Source organism: Haliaeetus albicilla, chromosome 6 (assembly GCF_947461875.1).
Source record: "Haliaeetus albicilla chromosome 6, bHalAlb1.1, whole genome shotgun sequence".
NCBI classification, from domain to species: Eukaryota; Metazoa; Chordata; class Aves; order Accipitriformes; family Accipitridae; genus Haliaeetus; species Haliaeetus albicilla.
In genome coordinates this window covers 47241509-47261186 of record NC_091488.1, presented here as the reverse complement: position 1 = coordinate 47261186, position 19678 = coordinate 47241509, and the positions used below count along the sequence as shown (strand labels likewise).

The following is a 19678-nucleotide window of genomic DNA, read 5'->3' as shown; positions in this document are numbered from 1 at the left end:
TTGGCTTTGCTCCCTCTAACCCCAGCATGCCCTTCTCTGGCTGCACTCTCTGTTCCAGAATGTGCATAGGCAGTTCGACCTCCTGGTGCCGGCTTGTGCAGTTGGAGTTGGATGTTGCTTCGGGGCTCCTCTTGGAGGCAAGTGTCTTCCTATATGTGACATTTAATGTACAACTCATTTAGCCTCTTGCTGTGAGATTTCCTGCTCTCAGGAAAGGTTCTCCACGGATACCTCTCTGCTCTAGCAACACGAGTTCTTTGTTTTCACGTGTAACTGGTGGCAGTGAAAGAAAAGGAAGATTATAGGAAAAGTGACACCTATTGACGTGCTGATTTCTAATGATGCAGCTTGTTCAGTCCCTGCCTGCTGTGGACATTGTTCAAACTGGAGAGCACCAAGGGCTGTCCAGAAAATCAGTAAGGATTGAGCAGAGAACAGAAGTTAAAAAAAACCTTCATGTAAGGAGTAGCAACATCGAAGGGCAGAAGGTGATGGCAAGTATGACAGGAAGTGATAATGTGAACAGGAGACTACGAATACTTCATCAATGGACTGGACAACAGAAATATCAGTGTGTAAAGTTTTGGGCTCCCCATATAGAAGAGATGCAAAGGGCCAGTAAGATGGTTGGGAGGTTGGAGTAATAGTATATGAGGAGAAGCTGAGGAAGCTGTGTTTGCTCAGCCTAAAGGAGAAAATGCTAAAGGGGGATGGTCTGCCTGATGTCATCAACCACTTAAAGAGGGATTTTAGTGAAGATTGATCCAGGCTTTTTTCAGAGCAGTGCAGCGCAAGGGGCACAACTTGCAACAAGGGAAATTCTGACTGTGTATAAGGAAAATATATACCCATCCCCTCAGGGTGGTTCAGTGCTGGCACAGGTGCCCAGAGGGTCCAGAGAATCTCCACCCTTGGAGATGTTCAGGACTCACCTGGACAAGAACCTGACCTAGCCTTGGAATTAGCACAGCTCTGAGCAGGGAATTGGGGGAGACACCTCCAGTGGTCCCTTCCTACCTTTCTATGATGCTGCTGTGAGGAAAAATGTGGAAATTTAACTGTCGCCTCGCATTTGTACTAGTCTTCTGCTTCACAGAATTTCCTTAAACAGCACGTGTGCCAGAGGCACGTGGTAACTTCTTCCAAGAACAGTGGAAATATATTCATAAATAATTTGTCTTAAAATGTTCTCCATTCTTTGTTGTGCCTTCATTTCACTTTCCACCCATGCACTGCCCTGAACCTCTCTCCACGCTTATTGTGCCCAGAAATTTAAGGAGCTTTTGAAATGCGATGTTTTTTCTAAGTTGGCTTTATTTCTACCATGTACTACCTTTCTGATAGTCTTCAAATGGATGAGCTAGCTGACAAATGCAACATGGTCTTGCATCAACAATAATAATGATCTTTACTCTAGTTTGCTTTAAAAAAAAAGGAAGGAATATAGTTTGTCAGCTACAAATTAGAGGTTCTTCTGGTGAAAGCTTGAGAAAAGATGTGCCAGGAAGAAAATCAGGTTCAGCAAGAGAGAGGCTGAGAGCTGTGTATATGTGGGCAATATAGCAAGTTGGAGACAGCCTGAGCTGAAGCCTGAGGCTTCAAGGCAAAACTTGTAAGTCTGCCAAAAACTTTGAGAAAAAGCAGGTTCTGAACCAAGGTTTAGACCACAGTCAGGTGGAAACATTGGTAGTATACAGGAGAATGGTATGTCTCTTAATGGTAAAAAAACAATGCAAAATACCAAACCCAAAAAACCTTCCATAACACAGTCTACAATTCTTGTTTCTTTCTCAGTGCTTGGAATTAATATAGTCTCAGAGACTGCAGGACACATTATACATAGCTTACTAGAAGAGGCTAGAGAAGAAAAGAGAAGGCTAAAGGGGGAGTAGTCTAATTGCTGTCTTCTGTAGCTAAAGGAGATGTTAGACAAAATAGCCAAATTCTGAGAACAGTGGAAGGACAGGAGACAACAAGGCATAACTTGCAACAAGGGAAATTCTACCTATGCATTAAAAAAAATTCTCCCCTTGCCCCAAAGGTGGTTCGGAGTGGCACAGGTGTCAAGAGAGTCTGGGGAATCTCCACCCTTAAAGGTGCTCAGGGCTCACCTAGCACCCTGATCTAGCCTTGAAGGTAGCCCAGCTCTGAGCAGAGAGTTGGAGAAGAAGCATTCAGAGGTACCTTCCAGACTAAAACTTGCTGTGAGTCTGTGGTAACGTTGTAGTATGGGAACAAACTGCAAGTTAGCTTTTGTAGCCCTAGTTGGGTTCCTCTTATGGATTCACACCAAATTGCTGAAAGTTATTTCTGTTACCTGGGAGTCATGTATTCTTTAGCTGACCTTAGTTCAGGACATAGCTTGCAACTTCACATCATATGCCCAGGGTGTATAACTTCTTGGTGGTGTTGCTGATGAACATCACCTTGTGTATTATTGAAGAGCCCTCAAAATGGATTTGAAAAGCTAATTTAGCCCTCAACAAGCAAAAGGTGGCCAGCCTACTTTTTCTGAGTGCACTCTGGTACTCTTTGTCTGTTTTGGTCTATCTGGCTAGTCCTATGCTGTTACACAGCACCAGCGCTCTGACACAGTGCTGGGTCCTGGGCAATGCTGTATGCCACAGGCTGTTCTCAGTGGTTGCTCTAGGTCTCTCTATCTCACACTGTTCTTCAATGCTGTCCCATCAGGCTTCGCACCTTCAAACAACTCTAATTACCTCTTGTCATACTGCAGGCCATGTGGCATGTACCCTCAGTTTCAAGCTGTTAATCAGCATGCTGGTGGGCTGTAACACAACCCTCCCGCTATTCCAGACACTTTGAACTGAACCCCATCCCTGTTCTGGACATGATTATGTCTTAAGGCCACAGGGGCACTAGCAGGGCCCAGAAGTTACCTAGGACGAAGCTGTGGATATGGACACATTCCTCTGGGTCAGGGAACGGTCCATGACCCTTTTTTGTTGGGTTGGGCAGAGACAGCCTTGAGATGCCTTTTGGTTGAGCGTCTGTCAAACACCTGCTCAGGAAAACAGGAATTCATGGCCTTCTGGCCTTAGAATCCAGCCTGGCCACTTAGATTCCCACCATAACACAGGACCACCCTGTCTCAAAACTCTCATGGGACATCTAACAGGCTACTTTGGGAACACGTGATAGTAGAAAGTACCAAATACACAGGCTTTTAACACTGGTGTATTATACACTACCTAGGTTTTGGTTTATTTTATTTTGTCTATATCCTATCTCACCTTTCACCATTCTCAGGTACCTCAGGCCCAAATCTTAGAGAAAGAGTGGAAGAGCATTTTCTTCCTTTCAACAGCTCTGTGTCTTCCAAAACAACCTCAGGAGAGACTCTACCTTTTATACCTTCCATTTCCTTTTATTATCATGATTGTTTTTACCAGGATAGCGCAAGCTTTACTAGGTGATCTGTTACCCACTCACCTACCCGTAAGACACATGCATCCTGAGATTCCCTGCTAAAGTAAAAGAGACGGAGTAAAATATACTTATGTGCCCTCCACTCTCTGAAGGATTTTCCACAAGATATTTCTTCTACAGTAACAGAAATGTGCATGTTTCAATGCAAGATGAGTTGCTGCCTTGTCCACATGTCTTGAAGATGTGATTCCAGGTATATGCCTGTCTTGTGCCAGGTCTTGTCTTTTGAAAGTTTTGAAGCCGTCCAGAAGGGAGAAGCAATATCAATATAGCTATAACTCTGAGACCGGTGACAGCATGTGGCTGTACCTGCCAATTCTGTTACTCACTCTCTGCTTTCTGTCCTTCTCTCTTCTGTTTGTCTGTCTCTCTTTGTCTCTTTCACCAGTAGCAGCCATATTATTACACGGATGTCCTGACTGTGGGTTGCGCTGTGGGGGTCGGCTGCTGCTTTGGGACACCACTTGGAGGCAAGTGGCTGTTCTGTTTCCTTTTTCTCAGGTACCTAAATCCTCTCCTGCATAGTCCTCTTCTCCTCTCCCCCTTTCCTGCACCGTATTTTTGATCTGTCATCTACTTTGAGCAAAGAAGCTTACTTTTAGCATTACCAACCTCCTCAGCATCTCTGACACAGTCTTTTTTCCACATGTCAGCCTTCTGGAGGCAAGGGTGGAAGGCTCTCTAGAACAGTGGTCTCCAAAGGGGTGTGCAAGATGATCCATTGGGGTGTGGGAAGGAAATATTGGAATGTCTCTGGTTTTTGGTTTTTTTTAATTAAAAAAAAAAAAGGAACTAAATTAAGCTTCACTAATATTGGAGCGTATGTATTGGCAGTGGTGCCCTCACTCAGTACGTATGTCAGATGGCCGCTTGTCACATACAATGCATGAGTTGTCCTGGGTGTAGAGTTGTTCACAACACGGAGGGCTGACAGTGGTGTCCTCATTCATTTACCCACTTTCAACATATTGCAATGTCTTGCAGTCAGTGTGTGCCCACTTAAGTGGATTTATGAATTATATTATATAGTGTTAACTAACCCTCACAAAATGGACAAGTGGCTTAAAAAGATTCCTGCAAAGAGACAGGGGACTGAAGATACTACTAGTAATGTGAGCACAGATGAATGACAAGAAAATGGCAGAGCTGACACTTGTCCTACTCCTAGTACAGGTTCTTAATCAGCCACATTACATGGTACAATGACCAGCTAATCAGATCTGACAAGAAGTTGGCAAAAAATAATTAAAATTATCAAAGGCTATTTTAAATATGGATTTACATCTGCCATCATTAATGATGAACCTCACCCTAAGTGTATACTGTGCTTTGAGAAGTTACCTAATGGTGGCATGAAGCCCGCAGAATTAGCAAGACATTTAAAAGCTAAGCGTCCAGAACAGGAAGACAAACCTCTACAATTTTTTTCAATGATGTTTCAAGCTATGTGATATTCAATCCAGTACTTTACAGAATTTCATTGAACTTAATGACAAATGTTTAGAAGCCTTCTTTGAGGTTTCTTACTTCATAGCAAAAGACAAAAAGCCACATACCACTGGGGAAACACTTGTTCTTCCTGCCATGGTAAAAATGGCTGCAGTGATACGCAGAAAGCAATATGGTGGCAAACAAATGCACTCCTTTGTCAGCAAACACTGTTGGAAGATGCATAGAAAACATTCCTGAAGATTTGAAGAAACAAGTATCAGTACAAATTACACAGTGTGAGAGGCTTGCTATGCAGCTTATGGTATTTGCTAGATTCTGTTTTGATAGTGAAATGCATGAAGAAGTACTTTCTGTGAGCCACTAAAGGAAAGACCTACCAGAGAAGCTGCATTCTCAACAGTAAATTACTTCTTTAATAAAAATGTTTTATGGAAAAGCTGTGCAAGTGTAATGACTGCTGGAGCAGCTGCTTTGGCATAAGAAAAGGATTGCGTGGTAAGGTTACATAGATAGCAACACACCTGAAATTCATTCCCTGCGTTGTTCTCAGGCAAGCTATTGCAGCAAAGAAATGGGAGCCAATATGCACAAAGTACTACAGGATGTCATCGATGTGGTTAATTTTGTAAAAACAAGACTTCGGAACAGCAGAATCTTTACAGTACTTCCTAATGAGATGGGGAGTGACCACGAAAATCCTTTGTACCATACAGATATTTGCTGGTTATCTCGTGGCAATGGGCTTTTAAAAGACTTGTTGAATTTAAAGACCAGTTACACGCTTTTCTTTTACAAAAAAAGAAGTGTTCTGAATTTGCTGATCTTTTCTGTGATGACATGCATCTGTCAGTAGCATGCTACCTAGCAGTTTGGTGAAAGTGACATTGTAACAGTGGGTGAGAAAGTAACTGCTTTTCAAAAGAAACTGTACAAGTAGAATGTAAGTGTGTCACCTACAAAAACTCTCATATGTGTACACTTAAAAAAAACCTCGGAAACAGAAATTTCTAACCTGTTTAAAAATCTTCCAGATCAAGAGTTTCAGTAGGGTTTGAACCCATTTGTTAAAGATATAAAAATTCAACACCTTCTGATTAGTTTGCAAGAACAACTGATTGACATCAGGGAAGATGGAAATTTATTATCCAAATTTCAACAAAAATCTTTGCATATGTGGTGGATGGGATTGAAAAAATAATACCATGATTTAGTCAGCACAGCCAATGATGCATTTCTTGCATGTGGATTTATGTATCTTTATGAGATATCTTTTTTGGCTATGACAGCCATTAAGACCAAGTATCAAAATAAACTGAACATAGAACCAGACCTTTGGATCACTGTATCACAAAGCGTTAAACCAAGATATTAAAAAATAAAGAATAATATCAATATTTTTAGCGAGAACAAAAATTCTTTTGTTCCATTAATAAGTAAAACAAATTTTTAAAGTTTTGTTTATTTCATCTTTACCTCGTCCTTTTTTAATTTCTATTTTTTGTGTATGTTTTATATTGTACATAATATATTAGTACAGTAGTACACGTATATAATTTTTAAATAAATACACATATATTGGGGGGTATGTGCTCAAAAATCTTTTATTGGTAGGGGTGTGTGATCAAAGAAGTGTGGAGACCACTGCTCTAGAAGGCTATTAGAAGTCTCTCTCACACTTCTAATGTTACACTTCTGATTTTAACTTAGCTCCCTTTCCAACTCTTTCTAGGGGTCCTTTTCAGCATTGAGGTCACTTCCACTTACTTTGCTGTGCGCAATTATTGGAGAGGTTTCTTTGCAGCTACCTTTAGTGCCTTCATTTTTCGAGTCCTTGCTGTTTGGAACAAGGATGCAGGTAAGCTAAGAGCCATTCCCACTCTCTGTACAAAAGTTGCTCTATTAATTTATTCTTTTCCATCTTCCTGAAAACCACAACCTTGTATGATGTTTGAAACTTCTGCCGTGACATGTGACTTCTAGCACTACAGAAGGAAAGAGAAAGGGAAGTATCTTATGTCATCAATTGTATAACCCAACCTATTCCTAGATGTGCTGGAGATATGACTGAAAATGACTGAATATGAGTCCTCGGCAAGTAAGAGGGCCTCTGAGGTGGGATTTTTGCCTCTTCTCAGCATAATGTCAAGGCTGCAGACACAGAGGTATCCCATCCCAAAGGACGTAATACATACTGCAGTGTATACTGCTGTGATCTGCTGGAAATGCCATGGCCTGCTTTTGTCATCTCTTGACTAGAAGCACAAAAACCAAATAGTCTAGAAAATTGAGATGATAAAATGATTAGGACGCTACAGGATTGGTATGGTGTGACTGAAGGTCCTGAAAGAATAACTGTCTCAAGTAAACTGAGAAGTGTGTGTGCAACATCTGTGCAGACAGAAACAGCACAGGACAAGCTTGTTCAGGAGAGAATCTCAGATACTGTGGGGATGGAGTTCTAGCTGATGCAGAAGGCTACCATTTCTTTGTAAACCTCTCTCTTATAATGTCTTCATCTTTTATATTTACAGTTATAGCTATTTTATTGAGCTGAGCTCTATGTGGGCAGTTCCCTTACTTAAAACTGCTGTAACTTATGTCTCTCTTGACTTCACAGGGTTGGATATTTTTGTACTAAAACATTATTTGGCTTGAATATTCTCTTGAATACAGAAAGGGACTACACTTTCTACCTGAATGTAGAAAGTGACTACATCTTTGTTTGTGAAACACTGCCTCATACTGAGCGGTATTCAATCTGTCACAAAGGCGGATCTGTCACGAAACCCACATCTTTCTGTTCTTTCCAGAGGAAAATATAAGAAATTCAAAGATAGATGACAGGAGATAATTTCCTATCCTTCACTTTATCTACTCTAGCTCCCTTGCTGATCTCCCAAATCATTAGAAATCAGCTTAATCCTGAAACATCTTAATTACTGTCCCTTCTTCAAAATTATCCAGACAGCTTTAATACCCACATTAATGGCTCCTTACATTCTGCTTCATTGACTGTCTGGGTTAAAAAGTTCCATGATCCAATTGTCCATGAAAAATAGTTCCTTTTCATAGGTCTGAATTTTCTTTGTCTGTGTTGCCAGTATCCTTGTCCTTGTATTAAGGAACTAGAAACTTTTGTCTAGCTAAGTCATTCATTATTTTATGATCTTTTATCGTGCCTGCTCTAACTTTTCTTTCATGTCTTTTCTTGCTCATTTCCTTCTGAAAGTTACAAGCCCTGTCTTTTTAGTCTTTGTTCATGCAAGGGTTTTTCTTAGGCCCCCTCTCTAGTGTCTTCACAACCTCTAAAGTCTTGCCTACTCCCAGAAGTCATGTACTCGGTAGATAAGCGGATGTCTTTGTGCTAGTTTCCTGTATGGCTACTATTATCACCCAGTAAGAAAGCCTTTGTATGAGGTGGGTTAATGTACTTGAAAGTGGAAGAAACTGCTTCCCTTATGTGCACCTACCTATAATGTTCATGTGCCACATGTAAACTATTGCAAATTCATACGTAATATGTGAAATAACTTTTCTGCTTAGGCAAGCATTTGCCATCTTCTTCCAGACTATTTTTGAGATAAAATGATCAGAGTTCCAAGCAGGTGTGGCTATTGCATGGATCTACTGGAAGGCATTACAATATTGCAATGCAATACTGTGCATTACGATATCATTTTTATGCAGCTTTTGCACATTTCTAGCAGCTGCAATTAGGAAAATGGTAAAAAGACCATTTTCTTTGCGCTGTCTACACTGATACAACTAGCTTCCTTGAAATACAATTGTTAAATTAGATTCTTTTCTAATGTATCTGTAATCTTGCCCAACTGTATTACTTTGCATTCAGCAACGCAGAACATTGTCTTTCTTATGCAGTCCTCTCTGCTTCCAACCAGGGTAAACTGATTCAGTATCATCACGTGCAGATTTTGCCGTCTTCCACAGAAAATCCTGAATCATAGAAAGATTTAGTTTGGAAGAGACCCCTGGAGCTCTCTACTCCAAATTCCTGCTTACAGGAGGGACAACCTTCCACTGCCTCCCTGGGCATCTGTTCCAGCGCTGAATCCCTTCCCCAAAAAGAAGCATTTGCTCCTTATAGGTAGACAAAATTCCCGTGTTGGAAGTCATGCCCATTGCCTCTTTTTCTTTCACTGTGTCTTTACGACTTCCCCACGAGGTAGGGGAGACTGCTGTTAGAACCCCCTTGGGCCTTCTCGTTTCCACACTGAGTAGACCTATCTCCTGCAGCCCCTCCCTGTGCCCATGCCCTGCATCTTCTTGGGGCTCACTACTGGGCTCTCCCCAGTTTTGTAACATTTTGTTTGTAGTGGGTTTTCTAGATGTGGCTTCATCACTGCCATATAGAAGGAAATAATCACCACCCTCTACCAGCTGGTTGTGTTTTTGCTGACGTGGCCTAGTGGTTAGCTTTCATTTCCACAAGGGCACATATTAAGCATTGTCTCCACCAGGACCCGCTGGCATGAGAGCAGAGCTTTTCCTCTTCACTAGGCCCCCACACCTGCCATTCCAGGTGCAGGACTAAATATTTGTCTTCGTTGAATTTATGATGTTCCTACTGGTCAACTCCTCCGGTGTGTGGAGGCCACTCTGTGTGAAACCCTCCAGGTGACAAACCACCCCCTTCTCTCCCTCCCCAGCTCAGTATGGTAACTGACGAGTGAGTTCCATCCTATACATCTAGGACCCTGATGCAGATGTTAAACAGAATCAGCTCCAATATTGACCTCTGAAGAAATCCATTCAACACCACGGGGACCCAAGAACTCCTGCTACATGTGTACTATGGCATGTATCATTACATGACTGACACGATAAACTCACTTTTTTTCTCTCTCTGGGGTAGCTTCTGATCCATAATAATATTTTCCCTTTTGCTGTTTGATCAGTGGACCTCTACATGAGGCTCCACAGCCTCATGTGGGACCTCTTAATAATCTAAATAAATACCATTCCCCTTAATCTGGCTTCACTGTTCTGTTAAGAAAAACTCTACATCACAAAGTTTTTATACATTTGAATTACCTTTCTGGGTTTTTTCCCTGGCTTTGAGGTTCAAAATAAGTATTTACAGGGTTGTGCTTGCTTTTAAAATCTAGACGTGTATTACCGATTTGCCAGGTGCTAATGCACAGGTCTCTTTGCACTTCACCACATTGCTCCACAACCTTCTTAAACACATATGCTACCCATCAGTCCCCCTCCAGGCCCTGGAAGCCCTGATGCTCATTAGAGGTGAATTATTTTTTTAAATAGCTCATCTACCTCATTCTTAATCTGCCTCAGATCTTAATGCCTTAATGTCCTGTCTGGACAATTAACAAGTAATTAATGCCTCCTGTAATAATCATATAATGCTAGATTTTCACTGCTTCTTTTCTCTCCTCATTGTGCAAATAAATCTTTCATCCAGGGCAAGTTGGGTTTTAGATCCATCCTCATTCAGCTGCATTTCCACTCTGCATAGATTGCTAATTTGTACTTCACCTGTTGGCATACAGATGTTTACTGTTTCCACACAATTAGGTACCTCCAGGTAAAAGCAGGACAGGTTTCAACATCTGAGTCATTTTAGCAGTGCAACACTGCCAGGAGAGGTGAGCTGAAGAAGATGGGGCTTAGCTGTTATTTTCCATCTCTGATTTCTAAGACTTTCATTCTTTTGGTACCAGTCAAAAGTTTTCCAGATATAACTTCAGAGAGGATCTGAGTTTTGTTTCTAGAAGGCAATCACAACTGTGCATGACACAGCTTCTTTGGATATGTAAGCACTGCCTGCCTTGGCAAAGAGAGTTTTCAGAGTCAGTACTTTCTAGAGACTAGATGGTGGAAGAAAAGAAATAAAACCCTTTAAAAATCTGGGATTGTAGGTAAAAATATATAGACATTCTCTGAAAACAAACCTGTACCATCTAGAGCGCTAGGGTTGGAAGCACTCAAAATAGGCACTACTAAAATCAGAGCAGTCTGCCAGTCTGTAATATTGTATATAATGTCGTGAAACCACACAGGAGCACGTATAAACTAGTTGCTCTGTCCCTACCCCTAGCTTTTAGGGCATTTAACTTCTCATCTTCCCTTTCCTCCTCTACCTCTTTCTTCTCTTGCAGATACCATCACAGCCCTGTTCAGAACGAACTTTCGCATGGATTTCCCTTTTGATCTGCAAGAGCTGCCAGCATTTGCTGTAATAGGGTAAGTTCCCAGGAACCTGGCTCCTTGCTCTACAAAGGTTATCATGTGAGCTCTGTTAGAAATTCTTTTGCAAAACAGTTACATACATCTCTTTTAGACATTTTGATTGTCACAAATAAGGCCTCTGCTTGTTGGGATTCCTCCTTCAGAAATGGTGCCCATGTAGCACAATGGGTAAGGAAGGAAATGTGGGTATTACCAAGCTCTTTGTTATTTCCTTTCCATATATGACTTTTTCAGAAATTAAGTTCTGGGAAAAAAAGTAAGTCTAACTTGGTCTAGGTTCTGGATATAGATTTACTAAATGGCCCTTTAACTGTTTTGATGGCATCCCCAAATGAACTGATGTAACAAGTATGGCCTTTTCACTTGACAAAAATGGGACAAAAGATTTAACCAGGAAGTTTCCCTTTTACAAGGTCAGAATGGTTACCCTTTTCAAGAGAGGTTGGTACACTCAACGTGGTGGCAAGGGTAACTTAACCGTAAATGGATTCAGAGAGAACAGTTAATTTATTAAGATGAGTGTCAGTTTTATTTTATTTACAGAGATATCTGAGTTGGTTTCATTTGTGGAGGAAATTTTGGGAAATGAAAGAATGAACTTAAGAAAAATGAGAAGAGAATTATGAAATACTAGAGAAAAAAAAGAGTTTGGCATTGCTGTGAGGAAAAGTCTTGCATTAGAGCTTGAGAGAGGCTCCAGGGAAATCACTGCAGAGCAGTAGTGAAGGGAATACGCTGTAGGAACAAATGCCTGTGTTGGTGTTGTGAACATATGCTGTTGCAAGACTTGGATCCAAGACCAGAAATATATTTGAAATTTTCCAGCTCCTTTTAGTAGGCTGCCCTCATATTCATTTATTTGTATATGAACTCAAGTGGGATTTTTTGATGACATCAGATATGGTGAAAATCTATTAATATACAGGAGCTTTTGCTAGTAGTATGTATCCACTTTGTTCTTCTCCTTGAATAGACTTGCATGCTGAACTCGGGGGAATCTATTTATTTAGACTGGCAAGGAAAAAGGTAATTTTTATGATTTACAGCTGACCGAATGCAAAACTTCTTGTCATTGTGTTTTGAACAGAGCTGGCAGAGTTGTTTTTTTTTCAGTACCGCACATAGGCTAGGGAAAGGAGTATACAACCACTGTGAAGTGCTTTCAAATGCCTAGCTGTCCAACGTGATTTTTTTTTTAAAAAAAAAGCTAGACTTGGATAGTCTTGAATAAAGTCCTGACGCCAGCTTGGAATACTCCAAATGCTCTTAATATTAAGTCTCAAAGTTGAACTCTCTTTCTATCCGACGTATTTCTTCACTTTCAGGTAGGACAAAAAAACTGTGCCAGCCCAAGCACTATCAACATGTAGATCTTGTTCTTCTGTGCAACAACAGCAAATGTTGTTAATTTGCAAAATATATACAGGAGGACCATTTCTATTTTATTGACAAATTGGTAGGCAGGAATGGATGGATCTATTTTTTAATATAGTGTTACAAAGAAATTCAGTTCACTGTGCAGCCCTTAGGCTTACATTGCAAAATGGCAGTGTATCTGACAAAGAGGTCCAAAGTAACCGCTCTCCTTTCTTCAGGGAGTCAATGTCTTTAAGTGAGTTGTTGTAGGAGTTGCTGTCACCTCTAGGTGACATTTAAAAGACTTCATAAACAGCTGAAGGTGAAAAACACTTAAACTCATTTTCTTGGTTAATGGTTTGTGTATTATCTGTTGTTTGGTATGATTTTATTTCTTTTTTTCCATTTTAGGATATGTTCTGGATTCCTTGGAGCGTTTTTCGTTTATCTCAATCGCCAAGTGGTCCTATGCATCCGGCGTCATACGGCTCTGAGCCAGTTTCTCACCAAATAGTGAGTGCCTTTGAAGATACTCTCTTTAGGGACCGGATTTTTGTACCCTACTGGTATTGGATAGTAACAAATGCTTTCTGGAAGCTAGTAGAACTATTTCAAGTGTAAGATAGTGAAAATATGAGAAACTGAAATTATACGAAAGTAAGATAGCTGCAAACATCAAGACAATTTGTTCCGCACTGGATTTTCTTCTTGATCAGCCCCAATAGTTTCAAATAGTTTCTTGAGTTAGAAGGGAGACTGTAATATTCATTAAGAGGGCAAGGGAAACTTGATTGGACAGAAAATGTTTTTAATTAGAAAATCAATGATCATGCTTCTTAAGGTCATGCTGTGTCTACTTTTTTAGAATATGTAAAAAATAAATTTGACATCATTTATATTTTTAAGAAAATTAAACACAACTGAAATCTAACTATGTCTTTAAACTCTAAATGTTTTTTTAATTAAAATGTAGACACAAATGTAAAGAATGTGCTGCAGTATTGCAGTTACTGCATATTTATGAACCAAAAGCTGAAACTGATAGTAACCAAATGGTGTGAACTGCAGCATGAAAGAGAAATGCAAAACAAAATAAAAATCTCAGCAATAAAGGTTTTACAGGGCACTTGAAGATACTTTTTTTCCCCTCCCTAATAAAGTTATAACCTCCAAAGGTATAACCTGAAGAAGAAGAGGTGGCTAACTGTAAATGTCTTCAGTCTCTTTACAGAAGAAATCTGATGCTGTGAGAATTTTTTAAGTTGAGAGGTGTGGAGGACCTACATTTCTTAGCAAGTTGCAGATTTGAGTAGAAGAAAACCACTAATTAAAAAGAAGTTCAGACTAATTTAATTTATTATGTGGAAGAAAAATTGTCTTTCTTCATTGTGTAGCGTTACCCACAAGCACCAGCAGAGCCATCAGACAAAGCTAATAGAGAAGTGGAACTAAGCCTGAAAAGCAGGAATTTACTTTAAACTTTTGACTAATTTCTCAGAATTGTGTAGGTCCTTAGACTGAAAGAAATTAAACGTTATATGTTTTGTCTTCCTAAATACCACAGCATCTCAGCCAGAACTTCCAGTAAAAAAACCAGTAATTTGTCAGGGGAGACCTGACAGGATTAGTCCAGCACGTGGAGGCAGCTTAGACTTGTGTTGTCTTAGTGCCCATGAAGTATCACGGTGTACCTGGAAACCCATCCTGGGACTGGACAAAGCAGTAGGAAAACACAGATGGCTTCAGCCTGCTGTCCAGCTATGCCCCACTGGTGCAGCACAGCTAGACCCGCTGGCCACCAAGGACACCTTCCCAAAATTTGTGATGGTCAGCAATTCAATGGAAAGAAAAGCAGTTTTTCTCATAAGAATTAATGCAATGGGGGATGCATGCAGAAATGTATGAAAAAAAGGTACATTTAAATACACAAGAACAGGTTACATTGCATGGGGGATGAAGAAGCAAGACTGGCACAATCAGAAAAATGGAGGAGGTGCTGGCTTTTGACAGTAGGTCAACACATCATTGTAAATACACATCCCCCCTCCCTGAGTATTCAGGTTTGTGCATTTTGTACATCCCTCTCTCCCTCTACCTCTCCCATTACATTAATTCTGACAGGAAAAATGGCTTTGCTGACAGTTGAACTCTATGAATGATGATGATCCATGGAGCAGGGCATTAAATTGCCAGTAACAGACTCCAAAGCAACGGATACAGATTTGGCAGAGAGCTTATACAGAAATAGCATTCAAAGTCCTGAAGTGATAGTGCTACAAGAAAAAAATGTGAGGCTATATTTTAACAAACTTTTCTTTCTTTTCAGCCGCCTCATATACCCTGGGGTTATAACCTTCCTTATAGCAACTGTGACCTTTCCTCCCGGATTTGGGCAGTTCATGGCAGGAGAGGTGAGAGTGGGATGTGTGTTTGCAATTCTGTGGAACAGCCTCGCCTTATCCTGTGCCCCAATAACCTTGTGTCATGGAAAGGGGAAGAAAGATATGAGAGGAGTTTGGATTGAGGAGGGACTATATTCTGAGACTCATGATCTCTGCTATCATCTCCTTCATAAAAAAACTTGAAAAAGGTTTACTCTCCTAAGCAAGTAATAAGGACAATGTTACCCCATGTGTAAAAGTAGTTATCCTTTCACCAGTTCAGGTAAAGTCCCGTCTCCCTGAAGATTAAAAATGTGAATTAAGTCTCATAATCATGCACTACTGAAGTAAAAATCTCCTCCACTTTCTTGGGATAGTGGTAGAATATTTACTCCACCTAATCTCATAAGTCATGCCTGGTTTTTTTTGCTGTTTAGCTGATGCCACGGGAAGCCATCAGCTCTCTCTTTGATAACTATACCTGGGCAAAATACACAGGGGACCTTCAGATCCTAGGGAAATCTGCTGCCTGGATCCATCCTAAAGTCAGCGTCTTCATCATCATTCTGCTCTTCTTCCTCATGAAGGTAGGAAACACAACTCACCGTAACCCTTCGCCACTCAGAGTGAATGTTCTTAATCCTTCGTAAAATAGTTTGTGAACTGCCAATGAGGAGTTGCTGGGTATGGAATGAAGCACTACAACTGCAATAGGTTCTTACATCTTTTGATGTGATGTCTGCCCACCTTGAATGCAAGATTACCAAAATTATAGGGAATAGTTTCCTGGCCTTAATCTAGTGACCTCCTTCACTGCTCCCTAGATCATCTTCCTCCTGCGTCCTGCTGACCTTTGGTACCCACTGTGTAGTACCTGGTAGGGAGGACTACGTCAGGAAAGATTTCTAAAGTTCCACAAAAATGAATAACTGAGTAAAAAGCTCTCAGATAATTTACATTTGGTCTAAATAAAGTCTGATACAGTCTACTTGATATTCCTGACTACAGATAGGAGACAAATAAGAATATCCAAGCACAATCTATAGTTGTGTGAGGCTCACGGATTTGTTAGCAGTACCGTAACTTCATGGAGAAATGCAGCTGAAAACAGTTCTGCTCACTTCTCGGAAAGCAACAGCAGATTAAATGTTCTGAGCTGACATGGTCTGTGGAAGTTGAAACTGTTCAGCCTCTGAAAAGATCAGCAATGTAACTGATACATGACAGATCAAGAGAAGAGATTTGAAAGAAGAAAATATTATATTCCAGTGTTCAAAATATAAGTAGCAAGAAAGAGGTTTTCCTAAGAGGGGAAAAAAAAAGATATAAGTGTAAAAATATTACAGAAATGGTGATTTTTGTTGTTGTTGTTGCAAAGGAGCAAAAGAGCTGAGGCCCCCTTGCAATATCAGTTAAACATTTCAGTAGATCAGGAATTGACATCAATGATTGATTGACACAGCTGATTCCACCTAAAGTAAAACACTGTATTGAATTTCTGACAGGGAGTTGAGAGTTCTGCTTCTGTGATAATTCTGATTATAGCATACTAAGTGATAAGGTCTCATTTACTTGAAGAAAAGAGGGATGGAATACATGGTGTATCTATCCTGAGTTCATCTGTTCTCCTTTGGAAGAGCTGTATCCTCAGACACTAGATTCATTGGCCTTGTCCCATTAACTAAAGGCTTTCTCAACTCACTAGTTAACTGCTCCAAGCAGTTTATTTCCTTCTGGATATATTCAGAGTTGGGACAGACCACGTAAAAATGAAACCGCTGTTTTGACTCTGGGCAAAGACTTGGTCTGATTCTCCACTGCACTATAGTCCCATTTCTCAGCTGTATTTGGCCTGGGTTTGGTACTGCAAAGGCAGACCTTAGGTAGCAGTACTCCACTGCTGCAGCTTGCTGGCCTCTGTAGCCAGCCAGGAACCTCTCTTCTGGAATATTCCAATGGCTATGGAAGGAAGAGCAACAGCCAGCATCAAATTGATGGTCCAACCCATCCTCACAGTATGTTCCTTTACCATGGGCTGAGAAATGCTGTTCTGATGGCTCTTTGGTACCTTCATAGAGGACTTGCCTAAATGGCAGGCTATATCTTGGCTTCATTTTCCCTTTTATGCCAACCATCCTATGAGAGTTACAGCAGAAAAGCTGTTTTGGGTGGATTTCCTCTCACAAACTGACTGTCTACAGATTAGCATCTCATCTGTCTACAGCTACAACAATGTCTGCAGAGACATCACCTCCTCAAAGATGGACCTTGAACAGGAAGGATTTGCCCACTCTGAGGAGAATGTGGTCCTGAAATACCTGAAAGTATTGCTCTTGATGTGCTGGTCCATGGTTGTCTCTCTGCTATGGATGATACTGCTGCAGCAAGGGACATCTTGCCAGTACACTTCTTTGTACAAACTTTTGAAACAGCAGCATTGTCTGTGTTTCCCTCAACTGCGGAAATCTCGTCATATTGCCTGAGAAAGTCTGACCGTATTGGCCTTTGAGCTGTTTGTAAGATTAGGCTGTTGCCTCCAGAAGAACTCTATATGTGCTGGGCTAAGTCAGCGTTTGAATTGGTCTTAGTAGTACCAGGACGGATTTCATCATTTTGCCCAACATAGTCATAGGGCAAGAGGCAACAGACACCAGCTAGAATAAAGGAAACTTATGACAGTTGGACTTCAGGAAAAAAATCTCCCCTGAGTGTGGGTCAGCAGTGGCACAAATGCCCGGAAAAGCTAGGAAATCTCCACCCTTCAAGATGTTGAGAACTCACCTGGGTAAGGCCCTGAGCAACCTGATCTAACTTAGGAATTAGACCTCTGGGAGCAGGGAGTTGGGAGAGAGACCTCCAGTTCCCTTCACACCGAATTCTTTCTAAGTCTGTGAAATTTTGACAACCCTGTTCTGTGAAAATCTAAGCTGTTTGGAGCAGTAGGAAATCTCAACTTCTGAGGTCCAAGGCAAAGGAGTTCTCATGTTCATCCATCCCCTTGGTGATTCAGCCTCCCTGCCACCACAGCAGCCGCTCTGGTGTGTTGCCAGAGATCTTCCAGCTCCCCTTCACACCCCACAGCCCCTATACCCTTCACTTTCTGGCTGAACTGCCAAATCCCTCAGAACGTGTCTTCTCATGCATTCACAGGCTGGGTGGTAGAGTGGGGTTATGGGAAATGCTATTGCTGCTCAGTAAGAACCACATCCTCTGCCTCTGTTCTAGTTCTGGATGGCTGTCATTGCTACCACAATGCCAATACCCTGTGGAGGATTCATGCCTGTTTTTGTTATAGGTGAGTTTCAATTCTGTGTTGCAACATATAGGTCTGACAGGTGGAGAGAATAAAAGAGACTTTGTGTGCGTACCCAGTAGGTATCTTCTAGTGGATAAGGAGTCATCACTTGATGTCTATGGCAAGCTCTGTTAACAGTCCATATACCAGCACCTGAGGCTCTGCTTTGGTCATTTTTCCCAGCCCCCAAATCCAAATGCTGAGGAGGAAATCCCTGTCTTTTTACATAAGGAAAGCCACACTGTGGGAAAGCATGCTGAGCCATGGCCTTCTAATTTCTCTGCCTTTTCCTACATAGAAACTTTCATCCTATTAGTAGTAGTTGCTTCTTTCACCCCTGAAGGCCAACTAGAAGAGATAACCTCAAAACTATTACCTGCAATGTAATCCACCACTTACGAATTTCTTCTGACTGAAGTGCAGTAACATACAAGAGTTTATTGTTTTTTAAGTGGCTTTAATTCTAAGTCCAAAAAGTAAAAAGAATATGATGCTAATGTTAAGAAAGAGAGGCTATGTTAGACAAAAGTATACAAGCTCATGAAGTTCAGCATTAAGTACCCACAGCTCTTAAATGGAACGGTGTGCGCTAAGGACCTCTGGGTTCTGGCAGGCAGCAACTGAACATGAGTCAGTAGCATGCCCTTGCAGTGATGAAGGCTAACCACAAACAAGGCTCTATTAGGAAAAAGCCTAGCCAGCAAGGCAAAGAAATTGGTTATTTCCCTGCATTCAGCACTTTGGACACAATTCTGGAGTATGTGCCATTTTGTGTCCACCAGTACAAGAGATTTTGACAAAGTGCAATGAGGCCAGTGGAGGCCACTGAGATTGTTGGGGAGCTGGAGCACCAAACAAACAAGGAAAACCTGAAGAAGTTGGGTTTGTTCAGCCTGTGGAAGGGAAGGCTGAGAGGGAATCTAACTGCAGCCTTCACCACCTAATGCAGCATGAGATAGAGAGGACAGAAAGACTTCTCTGAGATACACACAGTAAACAGGAGGTAAAGGCACAAGTTGCAACAGGGGAAATTCTGAAGGGACATAAGAAAAAAATTGTTTCCTTGGTTAAAGTGCTCAGAAAGCCTGGAGAATCTCCATCCTTGCAGACTTTTAAAACTTGTCTGAACAAGGCCCTGGGTGACTTGATCTCACTTTGAAATTAGCCCTGTTGTGAGCAGGGGTTAGAACAAGTCCTCCAGAAGTCCCTTACCACCCAAACTCGTCTGTAAGTGGTGATTCTATTGTCTGGACATTCATAGAATGAGTGTGTGAAGGGCCTCAATGGTGATCTGGACTGACATTGTACATATTCTGAAAATATTTCCTCCTATCTGGGAATCACAAATACCGCTGTGCCTGGTGTGCCTAAGTGGAAGAATGAGGGGCCAACTGTATTTACACATCTTAGAACCTTTTTCCCCTCCTGGAGTCTAACTTCTATATTCTGTAACTGAGAACTACTCTTTATCCCCAGTACCATTTTAATGTAAGTTTTGATTTTGTTTCTGTTAGAA

At 41.1% G+C, this 19678-nt stretch overlaps 1 protein-coding gene across 6 annotated transcripts in view; it reads left to right on the top strand.

Annotated features, from left to right (window-relative positions):
- The window catches only part of CLCN1 (chloride voltage-gated channel 1), a 66013-nt gene that overhangs the window by 34881 nt on the left and 11454 nt on the right, over positions 1-19678 (top strand). For all 6 annotated transcript variants that reach the window (XR_011325183.1, XM_069786046.1, XM_069786048.1 and 3 more), the window contains exons 7-13: positions 3842-3920; positions 6632-6757; positions 11040-11124; positions 12898-12999; positions 14813-14897; positions 15305-15454; positions 18093-18162. Coding sequence is in view for 5 of the 6 variants with exons in the window: in XM_069786046.1 (XP_069642147.1) it covers positions 3842-3920; positions 6632-6757; positions 11040-11124; positions 12898-12999; positions 14813-14897; positions 15305-15454; positions 18093-18162 (697 nt within the window). In the remaining variant the exon portion in view is untranslated. The remainder of the gene's footprint in view (positions 1-3841; positions 3921-6631; positions 6758-11039; positions 11125-12897; positions 13000-14812; positions 14898-15304; positions 15455-18092; positions 18163-19678) is intronic.